Consider the following 17,659-nt stretch of genomic DNA (forward strand, 5'->3'; position numbering starts at 1 on the left):
ATATCAAACGTTAAAAAAGCTCACATTTTGTCTGTTCTTTACAAGATTAAATACATTTTCTTCCATTTAATCCACACAGTGCATAACCACAATGCACAGAGTGACTCACAGTGTTTGTTTGCTGTTTGCGATGCTTTGTTTCCAGCACTGAAATGGCCACTTATGGGCAATTAGTCATGCTGAGTAGGCAGAGGCTTCACCTCCACCTCGTCACTGACTAACGCAAGACACTATATGTTGGAAAGGAAGTAAAGTGAGCGAAAGCATCGAGAGGAGGCAAATATTTTGTTCCTTTTAGGAGCTAGACTGCAGAGGGTTTAACACACAAAATATAATGGGGATTAAACAGGAGCTTTGATCCAATACTCTGAGGTTTGTAGCATTTTAGGCCTTTAACACTTATGTAGATACATGAGGCAATTACAGCTCCTAAATGCTTTGAATAATTATATTCCTGAGATCGAGAAGCATCTTACTTGCTGGTGTGCAACATCTTGCTGATCTCCTACTCAAGAGATATTCTCCTGCAAAGTCATGCTCTCTATTTTTATGCAAACATAAAGTGCACATTCATTCAACATTGCTTTGCAAAGGTCCTGCTCTTGAGTGAGCAGCCAGATTAAAGCACACTTACTGATATTCTCATCTTCCAGAACAGTTACATTGGAGGAAAGTGGATTATTTAAGCAATCTCCCATCAAAGTAATTATGAAGCTGCCTTTCTGTTCAGCTTGTAAATGACCTCTGAAATGTCTCGTGGAAGAAGAAACCACCATGTTTGGTGGCAAGCATCGAGAGTAATTTACTGTACGAGTGGTCCCAAATGGAAAAGCTTCCCCAGGTAAAACTAATTCATAGAGTAAAGTCAACAGGAGCAGGATATTTCCTCTGTTACCCGGAGGACACAGAGACAGGCTTGGGTCAATATATGGATCACTGAGGATATCCTGACTGGTGATTGTCGCAGGTGCAAAAGCAGTTTCCTCTTATGTAAGTACATCTCACGCACCTGCTGCCTTCCTGGATGCACAGACGTCACCGCGTTTTTTACCGAGTACATGTGAAATTGTGCAGACTGTAAAATACTACATTGCAGATCTAAATTTGGACATTCTCCATCAAGGGTTTTCATCTATGAAATAAACTTCCAACAGAAATGAAATTGATTCCTTCTTTTACATCTATTAAATCTTTTTTAAATAGAGGTCAAAGGTTGGTTTAAATGTAAAGTAAAGCTGGAGTCATTTTGATAAATTTTATTAAATATTTCAGTTATTCATCATTTTGGAGGTAATTGTGTGCATATCTTTATTGAGCTAATGTCTGTGTGTTTGTTGTGGTTTTGTATTTATATTGTAATGTGGTTTTCTGCAGTTGAATGATGTACAGTAACTCTTGTTTGCGCATCACTGGGTATAAAAGCCCAACAGCAGACAGATAAATCAAATAAAGACACGAATTTATAAATCATATTCTTTTTACTACTGTTATTACTTACACTTATCTAAATGGATAAGCAGTAAAAATAATAATGTTTGGATGAGAATCACAGAAGATGCTAATCTTAGGGATTTGTGTAGTGCCACTAAATCACTCATGGGGTTGTTGTTTCGAGAACATCACCACCTCTGAAACTGTGAAGCTTTTGTATGTGAAAAACATGTTTTTTTTTTAAATGACCTGTTTAAAAAAAACATAGTGGTTTGTGTCTTCATAAACTATGCTATTATATTATTATCGTAATAACTTGAGTGAGGTTACATTTTGAAGGCCCCCTGGTGGCTGATGTTGGTTAACACCCTGTCATTTTTTCCCTAGTGGGTAGGATTCACAATGGTAAGTGTTTTGTGCCTGTAAACTTCCACTTATAGTACAAATTGTTGTGTTTTCCACCCCCAAAACAGTTGCGAGTTTCCCTGACAAAACAGTCATGGATCAACTCATTCTGCCTGCTAAAAATGGGATTGTGATTCACAGACCATTTATATGGTTTTGAAGGGTGACATTTGCCAACGGACGAGATCTAGTGCAGCGAAGCCCTCAGAGGACAATAACCTGAAATGCCATCGCTGAGAATGTGGAGCTATAATCTGCTTCCAAACACATAAAGACAATGACTGTCACAGCAAATAATACCCACACACAGCTGCGTTTGTGCACACATGAACGCTGTAACTTCAGCATGTGACATGGATAGAAGGGGGGTGTGCTTTGCCGTCCCCGTTGCTCCACTTCAGCCATAACTCCTCAGCAGGCTTTACCTGTTTGACTGCACGTTCACACAACTCCTGTAGAAGATGACTGCACGAACATTCCCACAGTTCCCACTTGTGAACATGATGAGCTTATGGCAGCTCTCAACAGGACATTTTAACAACCTAAAACACCCCAGGCTCACCGACTTTGCTCACCCCAGATTTGAGGTAAATGCGGGGTCATATAGAGAGTGATTCAGCAGCAAAACATGAAGCATGCACATTAGAATTAAGTGTAAAGCTTTTAATAAGCTTTTTACATGCGCTTACGACCAGAGGATTTTGCACGTGAAACCTTAGAATGACCCTCAGCTTCACACTGGAGCTCCATACTAAGTGACCCACAATACCAGACTGGAATAGTACTGGGAGTCTTGATGCTTCATCCTCCTTGACTGTTTTCAGTTTAGTTTAATCCCTGTGATATGCATACTAACTGACTCTTGCATCCCCATTACAAGATAATTGCAGTTTATGTTATGCAGAGAATTGGCCATCCTGCTGAACTTCTACACACGGTCAATTTAGCACCCCCTACCTCGCCTTTGTTATAATAGTCCACAGGTAGAACGTTTCAATATATTTGTTAGACATGTTTGCTTCCCATGGTGTAATTAAAGCTTGCAGACAAAGCAAGTAAAACCACAGTTTAACAAGCCAGACAAGTTATTTAAAGCAATCTCCAAGCAATAAGCACTGAACCATAACAAGCACGCTTGGTTTAAAGTGAACCGCTGAATATCAGGCATGCAGTCATATTCACTCTAGTTAAAGAAGCAAAATGAATAATCCCCAACCGTGACCATCTAGAAATAATTGCTAAGTCCATTTATTTATACGCCGGGGTCTTGCAGTGATGCACTTTATATGGTTTAATGATGTATTGTTTACTATAATTTTATCTGCGGTATTATCTATTTCAAAACAGAAGGTAAGTAATAAGTTTGAAGGTAACAAAAGAATAACCGACATTAATGATATTTCCAGTTTATGGTCAGAAGTAATTTAAAGCCAACAACCCATTTCAAAAAAGCTGCGGCATGTCTCTATTTTACTCTTTTTTAAGCATCATCTGTGAGCATTTGTGAGCTGAGGTGAGGAGAACAGTAGCTGCTGTTATAAAAATAATACGTTTTCACATTCTTGCTTTAAATTGGGTCTCAGCTCCTCAACAGTTCTGGTCTCAACGTGCCAAAAGACTTTCTCTGCAAAAGACATTATCTGTACAACATCTGTATATAGTGTTTAGCGTTAATTAAGCTTTTGCAGATGCCATGTGGACTAATGCATCGCCATACTATCGCAGCCTTAGAGCTGGGACGCCTGGCTTATTTTTAGCCTGGAAATCATCTTTTAAAAATCATTGAGGTTCTAATTAGAATAATTAATTACACACATTTCCAGTTTGCATCTTTGGGTCCAGTTTAGGTCTTTAGTTGCATTTGAATATGCAAAAAACATAACACTTTGACATTCACAACCAATTTTAAAGTCTGAATAAGTATAATTAAAGAGAGACTTGCCACTGCAGCAAGTCTTGAGGAATAGTTCTCCAGGATTTCTCAAGGTCTTTCCAGTCCTTTTTTGGACATTGGCTGCTTTTTCACTCATGCTCAGTCGAGCTCTTGTACCTCATCATTCTCACCAGTTTTTGTTTTTGCTTGTTAAGCCACTTAACACTGACCTATGAATCATTCAAGCATCAACAATGCACCTAACACAAGGACTGAACCAGTGTTGTCTCTACATGTAACTAGTAGCCGGTTGCTACTAAAAACACATAATTTTCTCCCAATTCTTTGGTTAGATCCAATTCCGATGTTATCACAATCTGACAGGGATAGTTTTTTGTGCCAACAAGGCCATGCCCAAAAACCTTGACAAAAACTTGGCATATCTTAGCATTGTGTTCAGTGTATCCTTAAAACATTCAAGAAAATTGGACTTGTGAAAGACAAAATAAGAAGTGGAAGGCCTGAAAACTGTCTACAGCAGTAAAACAGTATTTGATAGTCATATCCTTAAGAAATAAAAAAAAGGACATCCATCAAAGAGCAGACAAAGGACTTGACAGATGCTCTGGACTTTCAGTTGATCCGGTGAAATGCTCTTAGTGGAATGGTGGCTATCAAAAAGTCAAGAAGCCAATGCTGCAATATCCCAGATTACTCAAGTACTGGACTAAAAATCAGTGGTAACTGGTTTTATGAGTGATGAATCCAAATGTGAAATTTCTGGTTCAAATTTTCATCAACATGTACAGAGGTACGGAGGAGGCCAGGAGAAGGACGCACCAGTGAGTGTCTACAGCCAACTGTAAAACTCTTTCATAGTTTGGGGCTGATTTGGTGTCAATAAACCTAATTAGTATCAATGTTACAATAGTATTTCAGCCAGTGATGTTGACGATCATGTCAGAATTGATGAATTCTGAACACAGAAAAGTACTATCAGATTTTGATCCACAATGCAACACTGGAATGCGTCTGATTGGAAAACAGCTTCCCTTTCAGGATGACAATGATTCCAAACACAGTGACAACGCAGTAAAAGCATACCTGAACACAAAAAGCACTATCAGTCATGGATTGGTCTCAACGTTATTAGAGCAGAGTGGGATCATCTTAGCAGAGAACTGAACGAAAAGCAGCCAATATCCAGAGAAGAACTTTACATTTTCTTCAAGAAACCTGGAGAACTACTTAAAGGATATTTGACTAATAAGTGTATCTAAGTGTTAAAGGGCCTACTTAAAGAAATTACAAGAAAGCCTCCTTAATAGAGTTTAGGGTGTGTTGGAGAATGAATGAATATTGACTTTCAAGCTTGTCAGAATTGCACAACTCCTAAAAAACAAACAAACAAACAACAACTTATATTGTGTATCTCCATCAATAATTGCACATGTTTTAATAAATGACTACCTCTATTTCCCCTTTTCCTTGCAAAATATGAAGAAGGGTGGCTCAAAACTTTTGAACAGTACTCTATGCCTGCAGATCAACGGTGGGGCCTCTATTTTTCCAGTACATAATCTATCTAATAAGTGAAAACAGGGTTTAGTATGTGCGATAAAATATGACTTTGAAAAATTGCCCTGGCAACATCTGCTGCAAATCCAGCATCTTTAATTACACTTAGAATAAAGTAAGCATCAGCACGGCTTGATTTATAATACAGGCGAAGTAGCCCGTAATTGCAAATTTAGGTGAGCTCTTTATTTTGCAAAAAAGCATGTAGGGCAACAGCCCAGAAATTGTTTTTGTGAGGCACTAGTGTCAGCATTTCCTAAGACAGAGCACTAATACAGAGAACAAGCAGCCAGGTTTTACTGCTGTGGTGCTTTGGCAGAGCACAAGGCAGGACTAATAATGGATATGCAGGAATTGGAATGATTTTTATAAAGTCCATCTGTTTATGAGAAACAATTTATATTCAAATCTTTTCTTGAAATGGGTTTTAAAATTAATTAATTAGTGCATTACGTAACTTATGTGAAAGTTAATTAAGCCAGACCATTGCAAGAGTGAAGTCATCTAACGATTTGATCCATCTGATAGAGACTTGGGACGAGCTGCCTCACCCTCTCTTTGGTTAATTGCACAGTGAATGGCTTTGTGAATGAAGCAGTCAGCCAACACAGCGCCTCCTCCCCCAACTCTCTCCATGCATGAGCATCAGTGCCAACACTGGAGCTCGGGATGCCCAGGTGCCTGCAGAAAAATGAAATGTGATATTGCGTCAGCAAAGCGCGGAAACAGCCCCAACTAGTTTCTCTCCAACCTCGAAAATTTCATCCCTAAATGTGAGTTCACGCTGTGCGCCACCAGGGAAGAATCAAGGTTTGGGTGCCAATCCCTTACCTCCCTCGCAGTGCGTCCTCCCCTCCCTCCTCCCTCCGTGTAATACAAACCTCGTGATCGCCCATTCAGCGGTTCCTACGTCCGCTGCTTTGGGGGTGGTGGTGATGGGGGGTGGAAACACAATAAGCTGACTAACCGAGGGGCAGGAGAGGAAAAGTATCTGGGAGACGGACAGGTGTCGCGGAAGTTTACACTTGCATAGGCGCATCCCCTCCGCGTCTTTCTCTCATTATCTGGAATAACGTGAAAGAGACTGTGACTGGCGGTCATTCGGCTCCCACTGATCCTGTGTAAGTGATTCTCCACACCGGCTCACCGAATAGGCGAAGAGGTGAACGTTAGCCCGTTATAATGAACAGGCGTAAGAGGCAGGAGCCTCGGTCAGGTGGCTGATTTTGAGATGCACGATTTAACGGCTCGGCGATTCTTGCATACCTCAGTATGAAAATGCTGCCAGCCCAGCTGCTCGTGCAAGAGCTACAGGAGATCTTTGTTGCACAGATGTCATCATGCGATCGCAGCTAACGTGGCAGCCCGAGTGAGATGAGTATAGGTGCTGGTTTTAAATGAGGGGAAAAAATGCGGTATTTTTAGCCTGCGAGGTGCAGGTGAATTTGCATCATCACAAGTGCTGGAAACTAAAAGCATGTCCAGGCAACGCACGGCGTGACTCATCTCTTTAAATTGAGAAACTAAGACTCTTCGGATTAATCAGAGTAAGCCATCAAAAAACAACTAAAGTCACATTTTTGAGTCTGAGCCACTGCAAGAAGGAAAAAAACTTTAATCCCCAGGAATGTAAGCTGGAAAAATCCTTACTTGGCTGCTACTCTGAGTTTGGTGTGCAGGTACAGGGAGCTGTTTCTCAGTGCAGCTGTTTGTGTTGCTTTGTTGTTGTTGTGGTGCCGATCGTCACCTGTTGAAAGTAACACTTGGGGACACCTGGGTCACTTGGGCGACACTCCCCCAAATATTTAATGAATGAGTCTGCTATTCTGAGGCGTTCATTCAAAGAAAAATGAAGATCACCCAGCAAAAAATCACACTTAGTGCTCATGTTACAGTAGTTCTCAACACTTAGTCACATCCACAATTACCCAGGCAGATTTAATCAGCACCTGTTTTTATTTTAACACTTCACGGTTAATGCCTTGTGTTGTGTGTCTTCACGGTCTGGTCTCCGCAGCCTCTTGTCTTGCTCTGCATAAAGTGGTAATTGGCCTGTTAGTGATAGATGTGACACAGCAGGTAGATGTCAAACCGGGACGAGTGATCGAGAGCTCAGTGGGGATTTTAATGCTCCCACGGTCTTGATGTTAGAATATTCTTTGGCAGAGTTAACATTTGGTGCCATATTGACCATGCATGGCTGCTTTGGACCAGCTGAGCCGTGGGAAAACAGGCCATGCTTTTTAAGCCTTCTCTTTCCTTTTATTTTGGTTGATTATGTTCATAGAAAGTAGAAACAAGATGTTTTTTTTAAGCAGCAGTAAAATCACAGAAGTTACCAGTAAAATAAAATTCAAATATTCCCGTGACAGTGAGCCAGCATGTGTTGTACCAGGACCGGGGGCCTGAAGCAGGTTAATTGAATTTACACAGCTTTAATTTTCCTAGTTTATCTTCTTTGACATAGATGGAGTTTATAAATGGCAACAATGGAAATAGTAGAAAAATGATAGAATGGTCAAATATGATGTAGTTAATATTGCTTTTTGTCAGTGTTGCTGCATTCGCTGCTCCCAAAGTGGCATTTAGTGTTAATGTGGGGTGAGTCGTTGCTGAACCAGCTAATGTCCTTAATCTTAATTACCCTCTTGTCTGTGGTTTATATTGCATGTCTTTTGTGTCAAATTATTGCATTTTTGCCATCCTATCATTATATCACAGATAATCTCTCCCCAAAGGAGGTTTGTTTTGTTTGTGAAGAGTCATGTTTTAATATAAAAAGTGATGGCATTTTATTGGCATTGAAGATTGATACTATACCCAGTTGTGTAATGCAGTAGACTAACTTTGTTAGTTTTTACAACATAACGTTAATGATTTACTTCACTAAGAAACCAGTTCCTGTCCCATTACTTTTGTGTTACTCTGCAACATTGTCTCACAATTACCAGTTAACAATAAAAGGCTGAGGCTATATGCCCACACACAGACACAAATCCCTATCCAAATGAGGACGCGTACACTCTTTTAAATGTACGGGTTCTGACTACAGCGTTGGTGATGCTATTGTAGAAACTGAGGCTACAGTACTACAAGCCTGACTGTTTATCATGGTTGCCTCTCTGGGTTTGCCATTGCATTGCAAGTTCTTCACTAGTAGCTTTGTGTTAAAGTTCCCTTGCAGATGTTTGCAAAGAGTCAATGTTCCCTTTTAGTGCAGTAAAAATGGAAGCAGTTTTTATCTTTCCACTCCTCAAAAGTTGTAGACTGCTCTACTATTTTTATCTTCCCTGCAAATTAACTGAAATCAGCTGATTGTAGCACAAGGGCTCAGGAAAAGTGCACATTTGATGATTTCTTTCTTTTTCCCCATCATTCAGATAGTTGAAGAACTAATGCAACACAAGTAACAACTTAATTGTTTGAATTTAGCACCATAATGGCTCATATGTACTGAGTTATATACATTTTGTTTCTCCAAGTGTTTCTAATACCAATTTTGCCGTTGCCTTATACGCTTCTCTTTCCATTGTAGATTTTAGGTTGAATCGATATTCTCACAAATTCATCTCTAATGACAGATCTGGTCATGTGGAGCTGTTTAAAATGTTGTTTTGACATGCAGGCTTCACTGTATCTGTCCTAAACTAAATCTGGTGCCACAGTTTTTATTGCTTCTCTTTTCTCTCTCTTGGCAACTCTTGATGTCATCTTGACGGATAGTGGTCATATCCCAGGTAGCAAAAACACCTTGAGCACGTCTGTTTCTGCTCGCACGTGGCTGTAAGAAGACAAATGACCAAAGTTATACACTGAGAAAACAGTGAGCTGTCACTCTAAAGTTTCAAGCACAGTGTAAGACAATTTCCAGCTCATATTCCCATTCAAAGCTGCATCACACACACAAACTGACTGATCTGCAAAGTCAGTCCGCTGTATTTACCTTCTGTCCAAAAAGTAATTTCAATGAAGTCATCCTCAATGCACTTACCTCAAGCTGTCACAAAAAGCTGATGCAATGGAGAGTGTCTAAAACAAGCAGTTCATTTAGCGCTTGGCTGCACCTGCCCTTTTAGCGCTCCAGCAGGGCCTTGTCCTCAGCTCGCCCCTCCTCTGCTGACTCTCCGAGGTGACAGACAGCAGCAGCAGAGCCAAGTGCTTTGCAGCACGGTGCAGGATGAGTCGTTTTTCTGCATGCTCCTGTTTATTTAGGATGATCTAGCATCTGCGTGTCTGCAGTTTTCTTAAAGAAATGATTGATGCAGATGGTGTGTCTTGGCGAAAATGCAGGAAAATGGAGGGGTTGTATTCTGTTCTCCTGAGAGATGCATCAGTGTGACCTATTTTCTGTCTGAAGTGATTCTCTGTGCTCTCAGAGTGTCAGCCTGAACATGTTTGCTCTAGTAATCTGACAATATTACACTGGTGCACCCCATTGTTGTGTCAGTCAAAATGTGACACTAGTAACAAATCCTGTATTTTTGTGACTTTGAACAGAAAGAGAAGCCTCAGAGCGGATGCAGTTATGGTATAACATCAATATTCAATATTTATATAATAAAGTTTTACAATGTCTTTAATGGTTTCAAACACAGAAAGATGCTATCATTCATAAATTACCTTTACTAAACGATGTATTTTTTCTAGTCACCTGACTGTCTGTTGTGTATTAGGTAATTGTATTATTTTGGCTCAAATTATGTATTTTACAGATAAAATGTATATGTTTCTCAATCAAATAACACACCCAGGTTTCCAACAGCGGATTTTACCTGGACGGATAAGGGACCAAGGGGAAACTTAATGTTTGGATGCAGCTTGTCTGAATTCATGATAAGAGTTTCTGTTTTATCTGACTTTAATTTAATAAATCCACACATCAGTGTCATACTATCAGGCAGACAGACTGTGAGGTTGAGAAGAGGTTAGTAAATTTAACTGGGAGGTAGAGCTGTGCCTCATCGGCATAGCAGTGTAACAAAATATTATTTCTCTGTGTAATGTGTAAAGCAAGGATGTTTTCAGTGCTGCAGCGTTAGTCACCTGTTTCTGACTAATTTCCGCCATCGACATCAACCAACCACATGCAACTACTCACTAATCAGCTGGGGAATATACATTTTTTCCAAGCAACTGGCAGTTAGCATGGAATAACCACCAGTCGCTCGGGACTGCCAGTAGGCCCGTGTGACTATAGCTTAAAGGATTGGCTGAAGCCTGTGTTGAGCTACCTTAAACCTGTGTTTCATGTGAAGTCAGCAGGGCTTGGCGGCTTTGGTTGCAAAAACAAATTAAACTGGAGGAAAGGAATAAAAGAAAATTGCCTTACTTTTATCCTAATAATTGCAATTTTTGTCTAAATTGCACGTTTTTAGTATTATTTGATACAATATGGTATTTGCTGGTGTTCAAACCAGGTTTGGGTTATGGGTAGCTACTGTATAACTAGCTACTGTTTCAGTGTGCCTGTAGAGTTGGATCTGCTGTATTTATGATAATGTACTTATTATGAATCATGCCATTATAGTGACTGTATTCAATTAAGTCTATATGAAACAGGACCTTTGATATCTGCAGATGAAGTGTTAGATGTTTGGTACTACATAGTGTGATCGCTATTAGTTTAAAGGCAGCTTTAACCTCAGAAATTCCCCCTTGTGGGACTAATAAAGGTATCCTATCTTAAGAAGTAAAAACATGCAGATCGTGTTTATTCAGTTCAGTATCCCATCTTCACTGAGAACACTGAACGGATTGTGGACCTTTGAACCACTAAGACAGTTTTGTGTTGGTGAATGCAGGTTTTTCGTTTTGTCTTTTCATCTGTGTGCACCACACCTGTGGTATTGACTTTGGTTTGTTAGTGATGCTGCAGATTAGTGACTTTACTCCGTGTGGGAAGCTTAAATTTGAGACATAATATGCACGTGTTTGTGTGCATGCATGAATTGCATGTTGCTGGAAATTATCAGTGAAAGTAATAATGAACTGAATGTGTGTTTGCAGCCATCAAGTATATGCGTCACTAAGCTTCAGATGCAGACACTCTCACGCATAAATGCTGCTTCATCCCTGTCCTTGACACCACTCACTATAAAAAGAAGGCCTAATAATTGCCTTCCTTTGTGGCTATACACTAATGGCCATATAATCATAGTGTATTCATCTTCTCTATACATCAAAGTAACATGGATGCAAGAAAAATAACTTGTTCTAAATTACAGCCACTGTTGCTGCTGTAATTTGTTCCATAGATTATAGATTGATATTCCAGCTGATAATTTAAGCAGTAAACATGGTTTAATGCAGAATTGAGATCAGCATAATTAGTTTTCAGGTGAGAAAGTGTGTTTTTCCCGAATTTCTCAATGCAAAGTTAGTAAGACACTTGGCACAGCAATAACCTCATTATTGGGAAATATGCTATTCTATGTTTTCTGTTGAAAACATAGCAAATAGTGTTTCAGTATTTGTTACTGGTCTGATCAAGTAGTAAAGTCAAGCAGGGTAAGAACTGTGTGTGTATATATCACTCAGTGGTGATTTTTCTCTTCTGTAACAATCATTATCTTGTACTGAAAACTATTTCAAAGTTATTGAGACCACAAATTCATGTGAAGAAAAATGCAGAAGCAGGAATTAAGTCAATAGAAAAGCAGTGTCATTTTTCTGATAGACTTCAGTGCAGATTGATTTTTTTCTTTTTAGCAGCCAAGCAGTCTCCCCCTGCTGGTGATTAGAAAGATTGCAGGTTTAAGGTGGTTCAGACTGGGTTTTACTTTTCCATCTTTCATATACAGTCTGTGGTTAAAGTTTTAAAATCAGAGAAAGAAGACAAATGCAGGTAAAAAAAACAACAACCCAAAACATCCTTTCTAGAGATTTTTTTGTTTGTTTGTTTTGTTTCACCTCCCAGAAAAACAAAAGTGAATGCCAGCCATATGATGAGTACCATTCATACTTTTAGGCACCTGCTGGCATGTGTAACTCTAAGTGTGACTATTTTAATATCTTGAGTGGAAAAAGAAGTGTGATTCTGATAGACTGGAAAGCCTTGACAGAGGTCTTTCTTCACAGTGGCTGAATGAAAAGCAGTGGTAATGTGACAGTGTGCTTACTCTGTGTGATAATAGAATTTTGAGACGGAGATTTTACTGGGGTTTATTTATTTTTTGGGCCACCGTGCTGATGTGAAAATTCAATTCGTCAATTGTGTATGTTCACATTTGTCTTTTGGGATCAGGTAGATTACAATTAAACATTACAAACCTATTAACAAACTTAAACTGAGACTATTATACATAAACCAAGTATGACTGGCTCAGTTTTATTTTCAGAAAGTTTAACAGTGTGTTGGGGTGAGCCAGGTCCTGAAGTGACTGGAGGAATGAGTAAGAAGCAGGACTGAAAGGGAGATGCGCTGTCAATAAAGCTATTGGTCCAATAATAGAATGGACATAATTGTCTGGTCTTCTGAGTCATAGCTCTCTTCACTGGCAGTGCTCACCCATCTTGTTTAGGCTCTGTTGTTAATGTTCTCCTCCTGTCCATCTCCTCATCTGTCTTCGCTTCTCTTTCTGTGCTGTCATTACAGTTTTGGTCTTGTTTTTTTGTTGTTGTTTTTTAAAGGCAACCCCTCTATGTCTCCGTGGTTCTATTTTTACTTCACCATATGTACTAATATGCTAGTTCATGCACCATTCGTAGAAATAAAATCATTGCAAGACATTTTATTTTTCAGATAATGACATAAAATAATACTTCAGATGGTCAAGAGGGCCAGTTCAGTGACTACAATCAACCGAGGCGAAACTTAACAGATGGCTGTCGACTACAGCCGCCTGTTCTGGCATCCGCCTGTCAGTCAAAGGGGCACCCGCTTCTAAAAATGATAACTTTAATCCTTAATGCTGTTTAAATGTGTGAATTCTACATTTTATTTGTAAATATAAAATATTATATATTATCATAATATAAAATATTATGGTATGAAAGGAAAAATTTGCTAGAGTGACCAGATTTCTTTTAAGCATGTTTACTTCAGCTCTGAAAATGGGCAGTTTAACATGGGAATCTGTGAAAGCCTCAAGTGGAGAGAAGAGGAACTGCAGTTTTGCAGCTTCCAAGGAAGATGCTTGGCTTATCAATAGAATCTTAGCCAACATAGACTTCTATATTTCTATTTATCCATCCATCCATTCGCTATTTATGTTTAACCAAAAGGGTATAATCAATTCCACAGCTACTGTATTAGACAGGATTCATGGATGGCAGTAAAGCACATCACATTGTTTCATAGTCTAGAAATATCCAGGAACTATACAAATGTTTTTAGAAGATTTTGAATAAATTTGCTTGACATTAAATGTTCCCAGAAGTTCAAAATTATATTTTTTGCTTCCAGTGCTAGTTTATGTAACAGTATTCTGAATGGTCCCAGAATGTGTGAAGAGGATGCTTTCAAGGCACTCGATATTCACTTTTCAGCCGAGGTTCATCCTGCAGGCAAAGCAACCTGTGACTCAAAAGTTATCCACAAGTCATACAAGGAAAGTTACACAGTCATTTTCACTGTGAGATGAGCATCATTCGGTGTTAAATTACTAAAATCCACTCGGACATACTCACACAGCATATAAAAGTGAATTTATTTAAAAAACGCACAATCCATTTTTATTTTTCTATCCGTTTGTCTTGTTCCAGGGTTGTCCCAGCCTCGGCCCCCAGAGCAGCGGTTCCTGTGCCTCTCCACCTCTTTGACTAGCAGCAGCAGCAGCTCGGTGTGGCGAGGGCAGGAACAATGGGCCGAAAGCTGGACCTGTCAGGCCTGACGGACGGCGAGGCTGAGCACGTCTTGAAGGTGGTCCAGCGGGACATGAAACTGCGAAAAAAGGAGGAGGACAGGCTGAGGTGAGATTGGAATTTTATATTCAGTGCCTATTTTTTTTATTTTGAGTATTTTTAGCACATTTGACAAGTACAGGGTGATGTGACAGGAACTGATGCAAGGCAATGTCATTCGCGTCTACAGCTGGCTCTTACCAAATCTCCTTTCTGCAACCTGCTTCTTTACTAGTATATTTCTTGTGCAATAAAATTTTTACAAAGTATATAAAAATTACATTTACTGTCTGCAAAACTAAATCTCTGAATGGTGCAATAACAGCTTGGCAACAGTGACTAGGCACAGCAGGTACATACGCCTGACTCTCAAGGACATTCAGGAGACTCGACAACAAAGACGCCCACATATGTTGAGAATATGTATTACATAGTTCTAATGTCTACTCCTTAAAAGGGTGTCTTTGTACACATTCTTCACGTCTACAGTTTGTCAGCGTCTGTACAGCTCATTTACTCTAGGAAGGGTATGTATATATGTTATCCATTTCACCAGAAAGGAAAGGAAAGAGGCTCTTTAGGCCTTGGATTAATGTGCGACTTTAGACACTTTATCAAATCGAGATGCTTATCTGATTTAGACAGAAAACCTTTTACCACATAAAGTTTACAATACTCTGCAAGTTAAAATGAGGTACATAGAAAGTTATGCCTACATGTTGCGGACTAAATAATGAGACCAGTGATTAAAAACTGCTGATCTGGGTGAAATTAAGATTTTTGCATTGAAATGAATGACCTGCTTTCCTTTTCTGGGTAAAGACCTAATGTTTCAAAAATGAATGCATGTACCAATTACTGAACGGGCCACTGTAGTGACTGTGAATTGAACTGGGTCCTATGCTACAATGGAAAGCCTCTTAGGCATGGCTTTTGTAAAGTAAAGCAGTCAAATAAAGCAGCAGTAAAATAGCTCTTCTTCCACACAAAACGATCCCTGTGAGCGTCACCCAACCCAATCAGAGATTTCATCAGATGATGGACCAGGTTATGTGTTCAGTATAAGTTACAACAGTGATTTTAAAAAGTACTGTTTTCATGACACAGAAAATTCCAACTTCTCCTAGTTCTCAAATGCCAATCATCTTGCTTCCTAGTACACCTGTCACATGTGACTTTAGGCTGTGCAAAGCATGGAGCAAAACTGCAACTACACTTGGTTTTTTCCCAGTAAAACAATGACGAATGTCATGTTTTACCACATTAAATCTAGCTTAGTTGTGGCATCTGAAGCCTTGTTTCTGTCAGGTGTTTTCCATCATGCTTATCCTCCACCATTAGATCCATATCATACAGTGTGGCTTTTTTTGCCAATGTTGTAACAGCAACAGCAGTTTCTGTGATGAGAGTTTATAAATGAAGTAAAGTAGCAAAGTAGTTTTTGTAACTGAGTTTTCAGTCCTGCTCCTCCTTTCGTGTTTTCTGCTTACAGGCTGTCAGGTCTGATAGGGTCATTATTTTGGCCCTCTGGTCTTTCTCTCATGTCACATCTTCTTAATTAACAAATGCTAGACTGCTTCCATCCCTTCAGCTCCTTTCCTTCACTCCCTCAGGGAGGAGTAAGAGCGGATTCAGTTTGGCTGTGACAGACATTAATAGGAGGCCGGCCATCAAACATATGCTCGGTTCAGTGTTGTTGTTTCATCGTGACTACAGGAGGAGGTTTGCTAGTGTATCTAATGCCACCACAAAATCCAGAAAGTTGTTTTTAGCTGTTTTTCAGCTGGAATTTAGTTGAACCCTATAATTTTTGAAACGCAAATATTCTCCTTTGACTGCCTCAGCTATTTTGTTGTGGAAATTTGATGTCTTTCTTCAGACTTGAACAGTGAGCCTCAGTGGTTTATTGTTCTTGAGTGAATGCCACAAGTGATTAGGCTCCTTTACTCGGAGCGCTAAACATCTTAGCTGTACTCAGAGGAGCAAAACAAAGTTGCTTCACAAATCAGAATGCAGCCGTCGGTTTGCGCTGCTCGAAACTCTACTTAGTTTCCCAGAATTAGTTTCATGATGCTGCATTCCCAAATTACTAGGCTGTAAAATATTCCCCCATCAGTCTGTCATGAATGAGCTGAAATAAATTATGACTCTCAGGCTGTTATTACTGCTGTTTACAGCAAGGAGATGAGCAGAATATTGATGATGTAATGACAGGGGAATATTTATTAGGCAACAATTCTTTAAAAAAAGCAAAGCAGATAAAAAAAAAACAAAACAATTTTTTTTCCCCAGAGGACGCAAAGTCACAGTTGATCTAAATTTGTCCCCCATGATAAACCTAGATTTAAGGGGTATTTCAGCCTAATTCAAATGAATTGTAGCCTGTAGTACTATTTGTACATTAAGGTTGTTTTGATTTGTCATTTTTTTGAGTTGTGGAGAGACTGCTGCCGTCGGGGGTGTTCTTTTCTTTGCTTAAGTTGGTGATGTGTGACAGAGCAAATCATTGGTTTCTAATGCGATGATGAATGTAATTCTCTTCACCTGCCAGTAGTTTGTGTATAAAAATTGAGAGCTGTAGTTCTTAAATCTAAAGGAGTGTTTTAGTAAAGTCTACATTTGATCCAGTGACACAGATCTGCAAAAAAGAAATATTTGCATGTTTTCAGCTCTCAAAATGGTCATCCATGTAATTAAATACAGAGGTACCCCCCTACCCCATTGAGCTTATATTTATAACTGCATTTTAGGCAAAATCTTACTGGAGTAGTAAACAGCAAAGCTCCAAAACAAATGTTTTCTTTCAATAGACCTTCCCACATCTTAAAAACTTGTCTGTTCCAAGCCTGTTCACAGCGTCTCATCTCTTATGAATTTTTAGTATCCGAGTCCAAACCAAGATGAGCCTCGTGGCCTCACGGGGCAAAGTCGACCATCTCATTATAATGCAAAAATGCTACAACTGTGCTTTAATTTTTTAGGCTGAATACCACTGCTTACATTACCCCTAACATCATCAAGCTTCATCAGCCTGCACAGTCAAATGCTTTAGACTCTCTTAATACTGCCCATGGCTAAATACTGAACAAGGACGTGTTCTTGGTCCATCTCTCTCTTGGGAACTGTGTTTTGCTTTTTCTTTCTGCCTTCATCTAATAAATAAAAAATATTTGTGTGGTGGTCCTTGCATAGTTTGACTTTATACAGTTCCGAAAAAAGAGAAATCCAAACAAAAGAAAACAATCTGCATCCTGACCACTACCACGGCCAGTCAAGTTACGGAAGGAAGAAAAAGAAAGAAACCCCAAATCCTCTCATTTGCACTGGAAAATTTTCCGCAGTTTACGAATAGGAATATAAATCTCTCTCCATTTATATATCATTCACATCAGGCTCCCTCTGCGGTTTGCATGGCTAACTCTTTTACGATTGATTTATGGTAATTATTTATTTATTTGTGAAGGAAGGCAGCCCTGCAGAGCTTCAAATTAGGCTGGTAAACTTTCGTAGGACAGTTTAAGGCTCAGCTGG

General features: G+C 39.4%; 1 protein-coding gene across 2 annotated transcripts in view; it reads left to right on the forward strand.

The window, feature by feature from the left end:
- Positions 1 to 6,157: 6,157 nt before the first annotated feature.
- The window catches only part of myripb (myosin VIIA and Rab interacting protein b), a 114,832-nt gene continuing 103,330 nt past the window's right edge, over positions 6,158 to 17,659 (forward strand). For both annotated transcript variants that reach the window (XM_005912104.3, XM_005912105.3), the window contains exons 1-2: positions 6,158 to 6,408; positions 13,991 to 14,197. In XM_005912104.3, coding sequence (XP_005912166.1) covers positions 14,088 to 14,197 — 110 coding nt within the window. In that variant the 5' untranslated portion in view covers positions 6,158 to 6,408; positions 13,991 to 14,087. The remainder of the gene's footprint in view (positions 6,409 to 13,990; positions 14,198 to 17,659) is intronic.

The sequence above is a fragment of the Haplochromis burtoni genome, unplaced genomic scaffold (assembly GCF_018398535.1).
Source record: "Haplochromis burtoni strain Fernald_Lab_line unplaced genomic scaffold, NCSU_Asbu1 Contig_1, whole genome shotgun sequence".
NCBI lineage: Eukaryota > Metazoa > Chordata > Actinopteri > Cichliformes > Cichlidae > Haplochromis > Haplochromis burtoni.